Genomic DNA, 18,908 nt, shown 5'->3' with positions numbered 1-18,908 from the left:
CTTCAATTTAAGGCACATGGAGCATGACAGATTCAAGCAGCTCTGTCTGTTGGAGCAATGTCAGAGGAGGGCTATGAAGATGATAAAAGGGCTGGAGCAACTCTCCTGTGACAACAGGGCAGTTGGGGTTGTTTAGTCTGGAGAAAAAAAAGGTTCTAAGGAGAGAACTTAGAGTAAATTCACATAACTAGGGGGGGCTGCAAGAGAGCTGGAGAGGGACTTTTTACAAGGCCATGTTGGAACACAATGAGTAGAAAATGTTTTACACTGACAGGGCAGGTTTAGATCAGATTCAAAGTAGAAATTCTTTACTGTGAGGGTGGTGAGACATTGGCACAGGTTGCACAGACAAGTTGTGGATGCCTCATTTCTGGAAGTATTCCAGGCCACATTGGATAGGGCTTTGAGCAATATAGTCCAGTGAAAGCTGTCTCTGCCCATGGAAGGGGATTGGAACTTGATGATCCTTAAAGCCCTTTCAAATGAAAACCATTCAATGAAGAGTGGCTCTAGGGGATGTTGAAGTTCCTTTCTCACTTCTGTCACTTTTTTCCCATCTATTCCTTGAAAGCTGGTTGGAAGGCACATGAGTGTGGTGTACAACCCCCAGGACTGCAGTAGCAGGTTTGTGGCTGAAGCAGAGGTGGCCCATCATCCTTCAGGTGGTTGCGGGGGAGCCTGAGTGCTCTGACAAGCCAGTCTGCCTTGCACACTGTGTGGGTTAAGCCCACAGCTGCATATGTATAAGGCTGAATGTTACTCCTCACTAGAAATGACAGGATGACTCCTGTATACGTGTGCAGTATAAATACTTGGGGAAAATGCTTGGGGATGAAAGGCTCCACATAATGATCAGATATTAAAATGTCAGGTAGCTCTGGGCACTGAAGATCTGTCTCCCTGTGGAGCTCATATGAAATTTAAAGTAAAAAAAAACTTTTGTGATTTGCTGAGTGGGTGGCTGAATGGGTTTTATCATTGTGTCTCAGAGTTCTCTTTCTCCTCCCTCAGATGATCAAAATTCACTGCAATCAAAAGCCAAGTCACTCTGACACTCTTAATTAGGGACAAGAGAAGTGGTGTGATTTCTTGGTGCACACTAACAAAGGGGTTATTGCTACAGCCCAGATCCACTTCAGGCAGAACATTCTGTGTCAGAATATACCTTGGTCTGCTCCCTGTTTGCTCCCTGTAGGGTTTAATCATGGCTGGAATCTCAGAGACTCGGATTTAGCCAGCAGAGACATCTGTACCATGCTAATGAAACTCTTGCTGACTTCTGAAATGGCAAACCAGGGCTGGGGTGGCAAAGGGAGGAAATCAGGAAGATTTGATCTACCAGTGTAAAAGAACTCCTGAAGGATGAGTGGGCTCTTTGATAACATCCTAAACAGCCTGTTAAACTCCTGCTACTTTTCAGGACTCGTGCTGTTGAATTCAGGAGGTGGTCATTCCTCATGCCTGTCACAGTAAGTAGGAAAGCTGCTGAGCTGTGAATGGTCAGAGCTGCTTGAATCTGTCATGCTCCATGTGCCTTAAATTGAAGGAAATGAAAAGAAATGAGTGATGGAAGGGCTACAATAAATGTCTGGAATGGAAAAGGTGGGGAGTAGAAAGAAGCATGGCCACTCCTCACCCCCTGGTACTGGCCCTACCAGGTCTGTATCCTTCCTATGTTAGGAGACCCAGAGCTGGATGCAGCAGTGCAGGTGGAGTCTCACCAGAGCAGAGCCGAGGGGCAGAATCCCCTCCCTCGCCCTGCTGGACACTCTTCTTTTGATGCAGCCCAGGATACAATTGGTTTTCTGGCCTGCAAGCTCCCATTGCTGGGTCATGTTGAGCTTCTCATCAAACAGTATTCTCAAGTCATTCTAAGGAACCTCAGAAAGAGTTTGTCATCCTGATCAAGATCCACACCAAAGGAATAAGAACTCCAAAGTGTCTAAGTACTTTTCTGTATATTCAGATGTGGAGATTCCTAAAATTAATATCTTTTAAGCACAAAACCATGAAGAAAACCAGTCACTCTCATAAAACATTTAAGGTTGGTTTTCTCTGCCTATTACTTGTTTTTATTTCAACAAAGTCAGTTTCAAAACTTCTACAAGTCTCAGAAGGGAAACAAACTGCCATTTTTTTCTTTCTCTCTTTTTAACTTTTCTTTTGAAATTGCATCATTCTAGAGGAGATTGCAGAGTGATATTTGTGCTAAAGACCATTTCAAAGGGTTTTCACAAATCTTCAATCTCAAGTAAACCTGAAGTACTGCCTCCTCATTGACTTCAGCAGAGCTGGTGAGCAAATGATGCTTTCATTCAGCCAGCCATTGGTTTGCTGCAATTCCCTAAAACAAAGTGTGCAAAATGACAACTACCTTTTGTCTTGCAAAGCAACCACCTTCACATCACATAAAACATCTGTGTTAAGTCATCAGGAACCTACACATAAATCCAGCTTTAGAAAATGAAGCAACCTGATCATACTTTTGAAAATGAGCATGAAGTAACTTTCCTATTAGTCATCCATATTTTGCATATGTACATTCCTATAAAATAAATGTGCTCAAATACAATGAAAAAAATATAAAGAGATAATTTCAATGAGAAAAGCATTTTCAGATTATTGCTAGTTATCTAAAACTCAGCAGGTGAAAGTTATGATAGTAAAAGCTTTATAATGAAAAAGTTGAAAGCATCTCTCTGGCAAATGGATCAGAAAAATAGGATGTCAAAAGCACCATAATACAATTAATCTTCACTCCTGAAAATGCTTCTATTATGTAGAATAAATCTGATAAACAAACCTTAGATCCATCCATTTGAAGTTTTTCATTTGCCAGGTCTTACATTCACAGTTCTAATTTGTATGCATTGCTGTTCGTATAATTTTAATGTCAGATAACTTTTCACGTTTTCAACTGTTTGCTAATTCACTCTTAAATTTACAATAATGGTAAATACTGTATTAGTGTATTTGAAAAATAATTTTCTATATGAGCGTCCTTTAAAAGTAATTGCAATGTGGTATTTCTGACAAAACCAACACTGGCTTCTTGCATAGAACAAAGTAAGTTACCAAGTTTATGAAAAGATGAAATCTGGTGTCTATAATTTCTAATGATAGACCAGTCATATTCACCAGCAATGCAGCATATGGCAAATATGTCGTTCTGCACCACTAGGTAGGTATAGAAGGAGAAGGATCTTGTAAGACCCTGAGAAAAAACGCTGAAAAGTAAAGGCTTTTCTTAATGAACTTTTGATCTGGTGCTAACTCTAACAGTGCCACCACATACTTGTGAGAGCTCTGGTTTTGGGCAGATGGTTGGGTGCCTCATTCCTTGCCTTATTCTCTTCATATGTGAGGCACCACTGCAAATTTTTACTGTAAACTGAGTTATTCCAGTACAAATAGAAAAGACCAAGAAACCTCTCTGCGTATACACAGGGTGTCACAACACCATTTAACTTAGGGCTAGCTGCTTTTTTAAAATCAATTCTTAGGCTGTGAGGAGCCAGGAACATGTAAAATATGAGCTTTCTAGGAAGTAGTTAATTCACCAGCACAAGATAACTCATTTGAAGCAACAAAATAATTATATTAATCAAAATTACAAGCAATTTTCTAGTCAGAGTATTTTTAGAAGAGTAGTCAGCAGAGAGTCAGAAACAGTCACTGAAGAGGACAGACTGAGAGAAGAGCTATGTAACAGGTGATATTTATTTATGTTAGGACAGTTTTGAGTTACTTTCAGAGTTCAGACACTCAACCAAATTTTCACATTTTACATCACAGTGTGTAGCCGATGAAGGGGAACAAGTTCCATTAAAGAAAGAATTAAAGTAATTTGGCTCAAACCAAGTATTACTGGTTTTGGGAGATGCTGAATCCTGGCAGCCTGACAGAGGCAAGGTGGTCATAGCTCCATGAAATTAATCTGCAGCTATACTGAGCACATACTCGTCACAGGTGTGTGGAAGAACACACATCTACAACATATGCATCTCATGGGTCCATCTATATACACATGGCCAGCCACACAGATCAGCACAAACTCAACATTCATAAACACAAAGAGCACTGAGGTACACAGGTAAAGGTCCATTAGTGGGAAATACATCTGCACACTTACACATATACACAATGTGAATCCCTCCAGAAACTGGACTTTGACTCTTAGTCTGTCCCATAAATGGCTCCTCACACACACACACACACACACACACACACAAACACACACCAAGTAGTCATTTTAGCCATGACTCCGCAGTGTCCCCAGTTGGTGGCTTGGACCACCAGGTCTCTCTAACTGCAGCACTCCAGGCTGCAGTGGCTCTCACTGCTGATCCCTCTCCAGCTGCTGTGCTCAGATGCCCTCACAGGCGCCCATGCACACATAACAGAGTCCCCTCACCTGGGAATAGAGAAATTAGTTTAGTGGATGTTATACAGTAATCAGGGCCTGACATGGCCAGGTAAGTGCACTGATGAGCAACCTGGTTACATGCAACCACTCCCTTTTATCCCTTCCCATGATCCCTTTTTTTCCTGCTACTTCTTCCCCTGCTGAGATGGGTTTTGTACAACCTTATGATGCTCTGCTCCTACATCCCATAACAAGTCCTGTATTCCTACAGGCAATGCTCCCTCAGTCTGTAGGATGCTTCAGAGAGGTGGACTGATCTCATGCTCATCTCCTGGGGCTGGTACTTTCCTGTGACTGCCCTGGGAGGAGCTGGGTCAGGGGATTCTGCTTTCTCTGATTAGGTTATCACATTTTCCCCATCTGTAATGGTGCCTCTATACTCCTTTGTGCTTGTGGAAATAAGACTTGAATCATGAATATCACAAGGATGGAGCAAGTGATGGTGGTTGGAAAATCCCTTCTGCAGGGGACAGAAGTACCCCTCTTTTGATAAGGGTGAGGTACTGAGATGTTGCAGAGAAACTGCTGAGCCATTGGATTGTTACCTTTCTGTTGCACATCCACATGCCTTGCCACTGCAGCTGATCCTGCTCTGAGCAGAACGTTGGACTAGAGATCTCCCAAGGTCATCTGCCTGATTTTGTGATGCTGTGATCATCTGAGTCACAATCACTGCCTGTGAGTGTACTCATACATTGCCACATTTGCAAGGAAATTTGATTTAAGTTAAATTTAAATAAGCTCTTTCACTGTAGCTTAGTTCAACTTGGATTGAATAATTTTGAATTCACCGTGGATAAGAGCATAGACAAGAACAGTAGTCCATTCTCAACTGACAACCATGCTAAGCTGTCAGAAGTTGTCCTGTACCTCAACCTTGCATGTCCCCATAAATTTAAGATGCCTGACTTGATGTGCATTGAAAGTATTGCAAGACTTCAATTCACTTAATTGGTTATTGAATTATGCTCCACTCAGGTTAAAACTGCAAGATTAAATTTTCAGATGTAGTTCTGAAGTACATTTGAAGAAAGACTAGCAAAGTAAACTCATCTATATCAGACTATAGGAGGTTCACAGATAAATGCAAATAAATTAAATACATACAGCTCTTCATGCTGCAGACCAGTTTCTACCCAAGTATGCAGTCAAACCTGCCTGGTCCTCAATAAGCAGTTTGGGGAAACTCACCTGAAGGCCAAGCCCAGTTCTGTGTGCTCAAAGCTGGTACACATATGCCTTTCAATATCTTATAGACTGTGGATTTGGTATCATGTGTGTGTGGCTCTTTCTTCTATCAGAATTTAAAAATTACCTTCTATTTCCAAGCCTACAGCATCTCTCTGGCCTGCTGTTAATAGCCTGCGAGTTTTGCTTATGTTTCAGATATATAGTTTTTTCCCCTCCTACTCATTTTCTTTCATAAATCCCCTGGCTGATCCCTTACATCTAACAGCATTCAGCAGTTGCTCTGTTTTGCCTGCTGTGACAAACATCAAGTCTTCCCTTTTTCTGCCACTATTCTAATGCTTTAGACAATTGGCTTTATACATATAATAAAAATGCAAACTTTTCCAGAGGCTGGTAGGTTTATGGGATTTTTACTGAGCCTTTAAGAAGACACAATATTATTTTTACCCCCTCACCACACATTTCTTCAGAATTCCATAAACTACAACAAAGAAAATGAGGTCTTTGGAGGGAGTATGCAAGCAGTCATCATTCCCCCTAGATCCAAAGATAATTATCAAATACTTGGATTACCCAGAGAGTGGACTATTTCATCTCTTTGAATGTCATTGCATCCTGAGCACATGTGCGTTATCTTCAGTGTCACATTCATGAAATCCTATATTCTGCCTTTCAAAGCAGAGTCCTGAACAACAGATGGTATATAACTGCACTCTGGCCAGAGGGGTTTCCAGATAGGGTAGCTTTTGTGCAAGCCCTATTCAACTCTTGCTCAGTGTTTATGGAGAATATCAAGTCCTCAGTCCCCCCATTTTTAGGGATGCTGGCTAGCATGTATTTTCAGGCAAGAGCAAATATTTTATATTGTCTGCCCTTTTTGCACTAGTTTAAGACTCACCTGAAGAGGATTAATGCTATCTAGATTGAGAACTTTTTATTTGATATCTTATTTTTCCATAGGGGAAAAAAGGAAACCAATAAAGGAAAGAAAGACCCAAGGCATCCAGCCTAAATATCTGGAGTTTTCTCATCTGCTAGAGCCCTGGAGTGCAGAGCTAGCCTTTTTTTCTTATAGGATCTGTGACTATCTTCTGTAGAATATCACCACATCTCATCTACTCTTCAGGAGCTTTGTGTCTTTCTCTGGAAAGTGCATTTCTCTCAAGAGTCACTCTCTCATGTGCTTTGTGTCCAGTGTTAGACACAGCTGCTTTCAGGACAGTGAGACCAGGCAACTTTTGGAGCAATATATTTGCCCATGCCTCTTCCAAAAGAAGCCAAGGTACTTGAGTGAATAATGGAAACCAAACTTCTCTCCCACCTTACAGACAGGCTTTATACATACATGTGCAAAACTGTATGACTCTCCACAGCTATCAGCTCTGTGTCAATGGTGGTATCAGAGATCTGCTGGTGGAAATTAATAGTCCATGGGATAAAATTGTTATTTGCTATCCTCTGTTTCATCCAGCAAGATCTGAAAGTTTTCCAGAAAGACTGTTTGTCCCTCCCTGGGAACCCTGAATGAAAATGATGGTCCCTGAATGCAGGGAGCCCTGAATGAAAATGCTGGTCCCAGGGGATATTCTGCAGAACCATAGAGATTTCAATCCCATGAGGCAAATTCATGTATTTTCATCATCTGCTGATGGATTAAAGTGTCATTTGCAAGAAAAAGCTCCAAGCTGGCATTGGTGAGAGATCACACAGAATGGTTTCATTCATACTGAGCAGCTCTGGAGCTGTCATCATCAGATTGGTCCTCCTCATTTTCCAATACCTGAAATGATTCTTGAATAATAAATAGGACCAGGTCCCTAATGATCTCCAGGTGTGATTTAACCTGGATTAAGCCTTTCACACACTATGTTTATTTCTTGCAGGGTCATTTCATTTCCAATAAGTACCAGTTTGCACATGCTCTGCTGTGTTCTTGTCCTTTAATGCAGTAACTGACAGATGGTAGCAAAATATTCCCTTTATAATGAAACATGCTGAAGGAGACTGCTTAGGGCCTCAGAAAATATAATTTGCCAAATAGAATGGTCTCCAAGAAAGAAAGGAAATACTGTAATGCAGTATATATTAAAAAATTTTCCTCAGGCATCTGGTGATCAGTAGCTTTTTCTCACGTCAGAGAGGTGACCTAACTGGTTTTTTCTAATTATTTATTGCCTTGTTCACCTTTGTACTCTTAAAAGTCTTGTTTCTGTGGGTGACATAAGTAGTGCCTCTAAAAAAGTGTAAATTAACTGCATGAGGATTTGCTGTAAAGGTTTCATAGGTACCAGATTTATATCTGCAGTATGCTGTCAGATTCTTAAGGTTTTCACTTACGTTATAATTAGCCCAGTTTCTGGGTAAATTTCACACACATTTTTTAAACCAAATTATGCCATTTCTCTTAAACCACTATTAATTCCTAGCAGCATTGCTACTGAATTCTGATCTACTTTGTGTGACTATGCACACCCTGTATTTCTCATGGCCTGTGCAAACTTCTTTTGGCAGCTGAATACATCAGAGTGATCTAATTTATTATCTTCTGTGAGGCAGGTAGCATTGGATGGCAGAAATGTCTCCTTTTAAAGCCTCCAAGAACCTGCAACTTTCTTCTAAAGCCAGTGGTTTGCTGAGTATCTATCTTTGCCACTCATTTCCTCAGGCTTTCCCATAAAAAATTTCTACTCTTTTATCCCCTGTTCCAACATACAGCTAAGGAAAACTTGATGTGACTTCCTTTAGCATCCATTTACACTGTCCTATAAATCATACAAAACGTTCTGCACAGGCTCAAATCTAGGCATTAAATGAGAATCCATCTGTTCCTTGCTCCCAATGGGATTATAGTTTCTTTCTCTGCATCACTGCTTGATAAAACTTCTAATCCCACCTGAAACTGCAAGTGTGCTGTGTTTGGGGCCTGTTATATCAAATACACATCTCTCTGCTCCCACCTTCACCCCTCAGGAATTGCTATTTTTAGACTGCTTTTCTATCTCTGATGAAGTCAAAGTTGCATCTTAACCTATACAAGCTCTGGTGGCATATGCTGTTCTGCTTTTCTGCTGCATGAAATCTCTCATCCAGCTCTGTTCTATCTGTAGCCCCCTTGTCATTACTGCCCTCTTGGAGAAAGCAATGTAAATACCTTTTATTTCAGTTTCTTGCTGGGGTTTCCTTTCACTTCTTTTGGATGTCATGGCCAGCAGTAGATCAGAATTTGCATTAGCCTTTGGTTCTGTCAGGAGGGGAATCAACAGTGCTGGACAATTTAGAGCATGCTGCTGCTGCTATAATGTGCATGACAACACTACAGGAGTGTTAATGTCAAGGTGATGTAGCTGCCAGAGCACCAGGAGCACTCTTGTTTTAAGAGGGGATCCCTGCCAACTCTTGAACTGCAGACTCCCTAAACTAAAATACACAGCTAAAAAGTTATTTGATCTCTACTAACTAAAAAGCCAGCAAAGGCTGACATGTGCACAGCTACACATAGATCTGTGGCCAGGAGAAGCACCTCAGCTGGCCACTACAACTGCAACAAACCCCAGATGACCGATGGACCTCACGCCTCGTTCAGTGTGGGCCAGGGCCTGTTAGAGCCCCTGGTTGCTGGGGGCTGAGGATGCACATGTGCATGCATGTCACTTATGTGCACACAGAGTTCCTTGGCTGACACATGGCAGCCTGTTCTTCTTCGTGACACAGAGGAGCACTTAGAGCCACAATGCATCTGAGCCATCAGGCAGCTGCCCCTTAGAGCATGAAGAGCATAGACTATGTCACTGTGGGGTTTTGGCTTATGTTGTTTGTTGTTTCTTTTTATTTTTCAATTAAATATGAGGAAGTGTGTGACTCTTTTTACCAGTCTCACAGACTGTGAAGCCTTTAGTCATCCATAAAGAGGCACATTTGACATACTTTGGAGTTTATGCCTTTTTTTAGCATGAATTATTCACACCTTCAGAAATGCCTCAGAGCAACCCAAGCCTAGTGTCCCTCTTCTCTTGCCAAAAATCCTTGCCAAAAGTTTTGGAGCAAGGCATCACACCATGGGTATGTCCTAAATGAGTCACATCATTATACCAAATAGCACATATCTACTTGCATTTAAGGCTGCCCAGTCCCACACAACCTCCAGCAGCTTACCTTGACTCCCTGAAACAGAACAAGAGCACCATTCCTTCACAGTCCTACCTCACACCACCGTGTCTCCAGTGCCATCCTCTCTGCCTCCGAGGTTTTGCATGGAACTGCTGAGCATTTCCCAGAGCAGATGCAGCAGCGTGAGTCACTCCCTCACCAAGGAACGTGTCATTGCACATTGGCTGCTCCACAGAAACAGCCCATGGATATGCTTGAATATCGTGCAATATACTCTGAGGTCACTTGCATGCCTTGGAAGTAATTTATTTACTTTACATACACCCAGTTACACAACTGCCTGGGTACTTCTGATGGAGCACCTGCTATGTGATCTCTCAGATGAAATTTAGGTGTTTCAGGCCACCTGATTCCAGAAAAAAAGAGCCCTGAACTGGAGCCTTGACTTGTTTGCCCTTCATACTGGTTCTCTTTCAGTCCTCAAAACAAGACAGCTTTATGCAAACCACCTGTTAGGAATGGTCTTCCTGAAATGTGCCGACCCCCAAAACATGCCTGAGAGTTGTTCAGGATGGGCCAATGCCCTGCTAGGCACTGGCTGAAGAGTGTAACAGGGCAGAGGATTGTGCTCTAGTAGCTAGAAATGTTGTTCATGACTGCTGAATTTACTCTTATGGCTGTAGCTGAATGTCTCCATCCATGTTCCCTGGAGGCAGTCTTGGTTTACAGCTTTAATAGCTACAAAATGTGAGTTTTTTGACCATCCCCGCATTTTACTGCACAAGCTCTCCAGCTGTTATAATGAAGAAGCACTAGCAACAAAGTTATTCCTTATTCCTCAAGCAAAATTTCTCTCCTTGGCAGCACTTGGCGTAAAGGTAGTTCAAAATGTGTCTTAATATTCTACAAACAAATCAATTATTTATAATTGTCTTGTCTTTAGATGTGAATTAAAGTAATGATTTTTTATATATAGTTGAAAGGAAGCAGACAAGTTTAATCATGATAAATGAAACCTACATGACCACCTGTTTGTTTTTTTAAACTTTATAGGAAATCAATGTATTGACAGTAGCATTGGTCAACCAGGACAGAGAAAAAAACTCAGAGAAACGAAGCCCAGGTCTAAAATCAGAGAAAGAGGCACTATTAATAGGTAAGATAACCCCAAAGAAGATTTTTGAGAACAAAATGCCTTCTAACAGGTTTCTGTTTTGCATATATGTTTACACACACCGTTGTTCTAATACAAGTAAAAAAGAAAACAAATATATTTTTTTTAATCTGTGTTCAGAATGGCTTTTAGTAAGAAAAATCCTAAAATACAACTGAACTTTGCCTTTCTGAAAAATTCTGTAGTTTAATGAAAGGATTTCAGGTGTGAAGAAAATTACAGAATCTGCATTTAGACTTGCAGCATGAATGTATGATGACTTTATTTACATTTAGCACGCCAGAGTTGTATAGCTTGTTATATGATTATTAGACAAAGTGATAAAGGAGAAGGTGATGGAAATAATATTAGTAAACTACCAAGCAAAAAATACTGATACTACATGAATTAAGCAAGCCAGATTTATGCCTTTGACATTAGGTGAGGGAATTACCAATATGAATATTTATAAAGAATACCACAAGGACTGTCATACCCTTTACCTAGAATAAAAATTTTTAAATAAACTCTTAAATAGTGCCGAAAGCTAAAGCTTATATGCAGTGGGCCAGCTAACTGGCATTTAGCCACACAGAACTGGCTGTACCCATGCCACCCTTGGAAAGAACATGCCCTATTTAGACCCACACATATTTTGCATTTGGTTTCAGTGGGGTAGGTTTTCAGGGAGCATGAAGGCCCACAATTCCAAAGTGTACCCTGTAGCACGGCAACAGAAATGTTGACCTGAAAGAACAGGTTTAATTTCTTTGGTTTGGTATTTTCACAAATAAGTGGTACCCTGATAAATGATAGTTCCAAAACTACCTTATTTTGATTAACCGTAACTCATTTTCATCACCTAGGCACCAGGAGGATTGCTGGGTTATTGCTGAGGCACAGACTCAGCAATTCACAAGTTCATTTCAGACCAAAGAGGTCATTTAAAAGCGAAGAATGCATTTAAACGTTTAAAGTGCTTAGTACACAAACTCCCTATGACTAGTGAGATGCAAAACAGTGGAATGCACAGAAATGTATGACTTGATTGAATTCTGCTTGTTATAATTAAATCTAAAATTTTTGATTGCAGGGGCAGTACTTGATCTTTTCCAAGTTCATTATGTGAGAAAGCAAGCATGGGAATTTAAGAACAGAATAACAAACTTTTTTTCTAGGTCACTCACTATTTGACTGTAACAAACAGTGGCAGTGTCCTAGAGTGGGTCCCATACATTTGCTGTTCAGTGGCACACTCAGATAAACAGAATAACCTCAGTTAAGATATTACTGGTCATAATACCCCCACAACTCACTGTTACAGTCCAAAGATTAAAGATCCCTCAAGATGGATTTCATGTTATCTCTTCCTCTGAGGCATGATCAGACGTGGCAAGGGAAAAATGGGCCTTGCCTCCATCTATTCACTAAGTTTTCCTGTATTTTAAAAAATGCAGTGTTGTCTTAGAGGAAAAGAGCATAAAACAAAAAAAGTTTATAATGGAACTCCAGTCAATAACTACAAAATATTGACAAATTACTTATTATTTACATTATACGAAAGAGCTGGCTTTGAATGTCCTGAATTGACAAGACTCAGGAACCACATAACAGATGCAATGACACTGGTAAAATGTGATTTGAGTACAAATTAGATTTCCAGTCATCTCATCCAAGCGTGATGGTCTTGACTTCTGTTTCTATAGCTCTTGTGTGGCTACCTGTAGTCACCCACAGCACAAAGAAGGTCACTGCTGCTAGGACTTGACATAGTAAAAAATTTATTACATGCCACTCCTTATGCAGGATCAGAAGTTTGTAAATGATGTTTGAAAAGTGGAAGAGGAAAAAAGGTGTTCTTTGCAAAGCCAGTCTAAAATGTGTTTATCAGTTTCAACCATGGCCAGTACTTAGGGAAAAATGAAATCCAAGATTATCCTAATTCATTCAGCATCAAGAAAGCAGTATGGCCTGCAGTACATAAGATACAGTGACCCATTTTTGTCATTTGTAAGCATTTTTAATCCTGGTGTTTATGATTTAAGTATTAGAAATTTCCCCTAGGGTGGTTCAGCTAAGAAGCCCATCCAAAGAGAGTTGAAAATATTTGTTCTGATTCTTACAGTTCAGCTCTCCCCAAACAGCAAGTAACACACATGCCATTTTGTATTTTCAATGTTTGCTTAGAAGAAGAGAAATTGAATAGTGCTTTTACTAGCAATACTGATGCCCCAAATCTTGTTTTCTCTGGTCATCCTTATTAATGCTGTCACTTGATTTTCTCTGCAGAAAAAAATCTCTAGACTTAGATCCTGACTCCTTCTAAGCCACTTTTAATTCCCATACCTTTTATAATCATCTTGAAACAACAATGAAGATAGACAGAACATGCTCTCTCTTAAGAAAAAGTAAATAAGCAAATATGTCATAAAGCATTTGTGTTTTCTGCAGCATTTAGGGGTAATATGGATTAAATACTTTTCATAACTAGCATCTGCATAATTACTATAAAAATTTGAGGGAGTGAGAGTTCTGACACAATTGTATGAAACGTTTTCACAACAGAGAATCTAGTGAAGGGGAAATAAACAATAATTTTACCATTACAATATCCACAATTTTATATTGGTAAATCAAGCATAAAATTAGTAGTTGAAATGCTCCCAGCAAGGCTTTGTCTAGAAATTCCTTTATTCATCAGTATATTATCTTGGTCACTTACTTGCTAACTGCTGTCATTCCTGAAGATGAGCTATTGTATTTGGCACGATACCATGACTGTATTAAAAATGTGCTGTTTTGTTGTGCTTATTGGGTTATGCAAGGAAAACAAGAATCATAATTCATACTGAAAAACCTGCAAGAACAGACTTCAGAATTGTTTTGCCTGTTTTAATGATACAGTGTATGAGACAATTCTAACACTTTGTGTCTGTTTGGTTTTAATACAGGTATCATATCCACATTTCTTCACGTCCACCCTTTTGGAGCCAATATAGAGTATCTTTGGTCTTATATGCAGCAGTTGGACTCTAGGGTAAAAAAAAAACCTAATCAAAATCTATTTTCTCTTTAGAAATATTGTATTATTCTTTACTGCAGGTTAAACTCTTCATGCATTTCCATTAGAAAGATAATGGGATATGGGGCTTGGGGGTTTGTAGTCTTTATTCATTTGCAAATTACAGTGCAGTGCTTGTGTTGAGGTCTTTGCCTTAAACTGCTTAGCTATCCTTTGTGGCACAGAAGAGCAGAGCTCTAAATGGCAAAGACTAGCAGCTGATTTTATGACACATGATTCTGAAATATAGCTGCAGAGAAAAAAAGCAGAACAAGAGGCAGGTGTGGCCATGGCCATCAAACTGTGCAGTTTTTGGAGATGACCCTTTATTCTTTGACAAGTTTAAGTCATGTATCACACTGAACTGAACCTTCATGAACACAGGAACGGACCATGTTGCATGTCCTTTTTCTCCATGTGGGAGCAGACATGACCACATAAAGGAATTGGGTGTACTAATTTCAGTGAAGCTTGGCCAATACAAAAGTGAAGCCAACACAAACAGTGTGCAAAGTGTTTAATGCATAAGTTCATACAGTCCACAGTCAATAAATACTGGTAGGATAAGATTCTTTGACTTACTTTTTAATATCTGCTGTAGAATGAGATGAAATCAAGCCCCTAAAGGGGCCTATTCCTCTGCACTGAATATTAAGCAAGTCATAAGTGAGAAGCTCAAGTGTGAAATGATCAGGTGAATGGTACTCCAAGTGCTAAGCAGCAGCTCTGCAGGATGCAGGGGTCACCCTGTGGCCAGCCAAAGCTCTGTCCCATGTCTGCCAATACTTGGATGATGGTGCTTTCCCAGGTCTTGCAACACAACTCCTTTGATCCTAGTAATGTTTTGTTCCTGAACAGCTCCCTCAGCTCATAGCTAAGATCAGCTTCTCACTGCTTTGATGAGCTGCTTCATGCTTCTGGATGATGCTGAATCCTTCCCCTGTTTCTGTGAAAAAGTGTAGAGCTAAAAGCAGAGGAGGTCCTGAACTAGAAGCTCACTGGAATTACAGCAGGCTGCACTGATGAGTGAGAAAGGATGATGATTTCGTTAGGCACTGCCTTCAGGCCATAGCAGCTCAGGTTTGCTAGTGCTTTACAGCCCACTGCCACCCACAATGAAAAGGGAGTAGGGGATGAGAGAAAGAGGTGAGAAACTGGTGAATTTGAACTCTTTTTTTAATGTCTGGTTTTATCAAGACCTAATAAATCCAGAACTTCACACCTCCAGCCATTCTTCTGCTTCTCTGTGCCCCTGCACTTTGCTTAGTCTTGTCCTGCATCACCTAGTCTGTCCAATCTCCTCAGTTATCTTTCAAGTCCTTCCTTAACACGGCATTTGTCTAAGTTTCAACTGCTTTTTTCCATGGATGACCTCTCCAGCTCTGTATCTCTTGAGTGATGATAGCAATCATCCAAAGTATGGACTCTCTGGGCTCCAGCCCTGCTGCTGCTCATTGCTTCTCCCTAGTGAGTTCTTCAATATTCTCACCCTGCACTGCTGTGGTCCCTTCTTATGCATGGCTGTGGACTCTGCCCTTGAGTTTTTGCTCACATGAGTAACATGTGGGGCTGCCAGGGTCAAGTTCTTGACTTGCGAACAGAGCCCTCGAGGAAGGAGCATTGTCTCCTATCTCTGCAGCTACCTCTGGACCTACCTACTGCATAATAAACACAAGCTGCAAAATTTGACCTCGTTGGTGTCTTTTGGAAGCAACTGCTTGTAGAAACAAATTACTTTTTAATAGCACAATCCAGAGATGCAATCTCAGAGATGAATTTCAATTACTTTCCATGGTTAGCCTGTCATTCCTCGCCTGAAGAGGAATGATAAGGTCAGCATACCCATGTGGGCTGAGGGCTCGGTACAGAGCTCAGATACATTACACAAAAGTAACCAGACACCCACTGCTGCCATATGAGTACTTAAAAGATGGATTGGATCACACTGAGGCTTTAGACTGCCTCCAACACTGAGTTTTGGTGCCACCTTTAACAAATAATTTAATTTTTCTGCTGCACTAACCTCTACAGAGGCAATAGATCTTTTCTCGCCACCCTTTGGTGTACTGAAGTATAATTAGCACATTTTATGTTTATATACTGTTTTAAAAAGGAAAGGTTTCTCCATGGAAGGTTTCTACTAGTATGAATAAGCAGAAATATTTCCAGATAAGCCTTTCAAACCATGGAGATACCTGTGGAAAACAGGCAGCACCCATAGATTTCTTTGCTGTTCCTTTCATGACCACCACTTTAGAAGCAGTAGGATAAAATGGCTCATATTCCAAAACTGTTCATTTCTTTATTTTCCCACTGATTATACCAGGAAGGTTGCCTTTGCAAAAGTGTTTTCTATAATGACAGCATCTTGCCTATTAGTAAAGTGAGCAGTCATTAAGGTTTCAAAAGGTTAAAAACATCCTGAATAATGTGGAACTGGGAGCTTTACTGCTGTATTATCTGGGGCTGCTGAAATGGGTAAGACCGAGGGAAGATGGCTGCATGGATAGTCAGCCTTCAGTAACAACAGGGAGCTGATTAAAGTATTGTTGAAACAGAAAAACCAATGGAGCTGGGAGAAGCATTCAAAACCACATAGGCTGAGAAGAAGAATAAGATCCCATCTGCTTCCTCCTCCTCATAAGAACACCCATGACTGTAGCTTTTAGCTTCATACCACACTGTGGCCACAGCCCCGGCATGGCCGTTGTCATTGCTTTACAGTGGGATACTATGTACAGGAGCAAAATTATTCCTTCAAAGAATCTACACTTGCTCTGGAAAGTCATGTCAGGCTAAGGTTAAAAAAAAATAATAATGGTTGGTTGTTTTCATATGGCCTGGATTTGTCTCCCCTGCACCCCTATGACATCTGTTCTTAATGTTTATTCTTTACAAGCTACAGGGCAGCTTTCTCACTTTAATTTTACCTTTGTTTCTTTCTCAGATCTCTGCAAATGAGATAGAAATGCTTTTGATGAGACTGCCACGCATGTTTAAACAAGAATTCACCGGTGTAGGAGCAACACTGGAAAAGAGGTGGAAGTTTTGTGCCTTTGAAGGAATTAAAACTATCTGACTGTGACTAGTAATGAAGCTATGCAGAAGAAGAATTCCTAGAGCATGGCAGGGTTATAAAGTATTAAAGTAAGAAATTTGGATTTGGGCACATAGTAGTATGTTTTCAAAGTTATCCAAGCCTAATTTTAGTTACATTTGTGACGTTCTCTTGTGAGTGGAAATGTAGTTGTGCACCAGTTTCTAAAATAAAATAAAATTTTTAAAAAGTTTCAAAATGTGACAGATTGTTTCCTATGAAAACTGAAGAAAGCTACCACAGTCATAATGATTTCAAAATACTACATGTCCTACATCTAAGAAAAGCTCATTGAGCAAACAGTTAAGGAAAAAGATTGCCCAGTTATGGTCGCTAAGCTACAGCGATTTATATGTAATATGTAATAGAACTCATTATGTTTTGTTATAGAAAGTTCTTTCTGTTTAGTAAGAGAATTGAGTAATTTTACAGTGAGGAAGAGCATACCAAAAGAAAACTTGAAGATGTGTCTGAAGTTATTGTATTTTGTAAATTAAGTTATATGCTGTACCAGGGATTTTTGCCTTATTGAAAGAGGCCTGAAAAATGTGATTGGAGTCCTCAAGAATGCTTTATCAAGAATATTATTTTTCTAATGTAACTATTCTCCATTACAAGTTCTTTTAACATGGATTGCATATCAATTTTCATAAACATGTAAATAAGGAGGAAACCAGTGTTACTGTATTGTATTTGGTATGTAACATTCAGGTTTATGCATCAAAATAAATATTCAGTTGCATTACTGTTAAAAATTTTATAGCAGATATATTAATTTTTATCAATAAATATGACTTCTACCATATTGTTTGCATAAGTATTTCTTCTGATGTTATTGAATTTTAATCAATCCAGCAAGAGTCTCCTGGACATCTTTCCCCTACCTGAACTATTAATTGCAGATAACTTTGTTAAATGTATTATAAATCAAAAAAGAACTTGCAATATTCGCTAAGATTAAAATAATTTAAAATATTTGTAGAGGAAGTACCAGCATGGACCTTTGATTTTTTTTTTCAACAAACAGATGGGTAAAAAATTAACACGTACTAATTTCCCATTTTCATTGCTGTGTTGGGTAAGAACTGCTGTGGGTCAGAAGAAGCAGCTCCCTCTTTGCCACACCCTTGTGCAGGCAGAGGAGCCAGTCACAAGAGAGCTGGTCCCATGAAGTGGAGCACCAGCAGTGGGAAATATGGAAAACTGAAACATGCAGGGAGTATCCAGATACATGTCAAAGAGAGGTTTCACTCGGGTCCTTCAATAAACAGCAATTAGTGTTAAATGCATTTAGTAGTGAAGGAACTCTCCAACATGGCTTTTGGTGATTGGTACTTTAGGGCCTATTTCTCTTCTGGCATCTACCTGAAACACAGAAATATTAAATGAAATGCTAATTGTGTACAAAAGGGGAAAAGAAAGAGGCTTAGCACATCTATTATGGGAAAAAAATTATGCTTTCAGGCAGTACACACAAAATTTAAAAAATCAAGTACATCTCAATTATGGTTGCTATAGAGCCTGTGATAAGCTACTCAGGTGAAACTAGTAATTATATGCCAGTTATGTTAATGAAAATTAACTAGTTTAATCCAAGTAATAACTCTTTCCTCTCTTGAGATCATAAAGTTTCATGAATAATTCTGGCAAAAATGTGTTAGGTCTGACAGCTTGCATTTAGGTATGGTAACATAAATGCGTGTGGATGCCAGTTAGGATGGGGAAAAGAGATGTGAGAAAACTCACCTCAGCATATACCATGCCATATTTATTCATTATATTCTGTCCTTCCTTTTCTTGTGTCTGCCTTTTCTTTCCCTTTGGATCATTGTCTCTCTCACAAAACATCTTCAAATCCAGTCAGAAAACATTT

At 39.8% G+C, this 18,908-nt stretch overlaps 1 protein-coding gene across 12 annotated transcripts in view; it reads left to right on the top strand.

The window, feature by feature from the left end:
• The window catches only part of ENOX1 (ecto-NOX disulfide-thiol exchanger 1), a 364,143-nt gene extending 346,303 nt beyond the window's left edge, over positions 1 to 17,840 (top strand). For all 12 annotated transcript variants that reach the window (XM_077781387.1, XM_077781383.1, XM_077781384.1 and 9 more), the window contains 3 exons: positions 10,778 to 10,880; positions 13,829 to 13,914; positions 16,886 to 17,840. In XM_077781387.1, the coding sequence (XP_077637513.1) occupies positions 10,778 to 10,880; positions 13,829 to 13,914; positions 16,886 to 17,017 (321 nt within the window). In that variant the 3' untranslated portion in view covers positions 17,018 to 17,840. The remainder of the gene's footprint in view (positions 1 to 10,777; positions 10,881 to 13,828; positions 13,915 to 16,885) is intronic.
• The last annotated feature ends 1,068 nt before the right edge of the window (positions 17,841 to 18,908 follow it).

This window comes from Lonchura striata, chromosome 2 (assembly GCF_046129695.1).
Source record: "Lonchura striata isolate bLonStr1 chromosome 2, bLonStr1.mat, whole genome shotgun sequence".
NCBI classification, from domain to species: domain Eukaryota; kingdom Metazoa; phylum Chordata; class Aves; order Passeriformes; family Estrildidae; genus Lonchura; species Lonchura striata.
The sequence above is the reverse complement of the archived record's forward strand: the minus strand, read 5'-3'. Positions and strand labels throughout refer to the sequence as shown.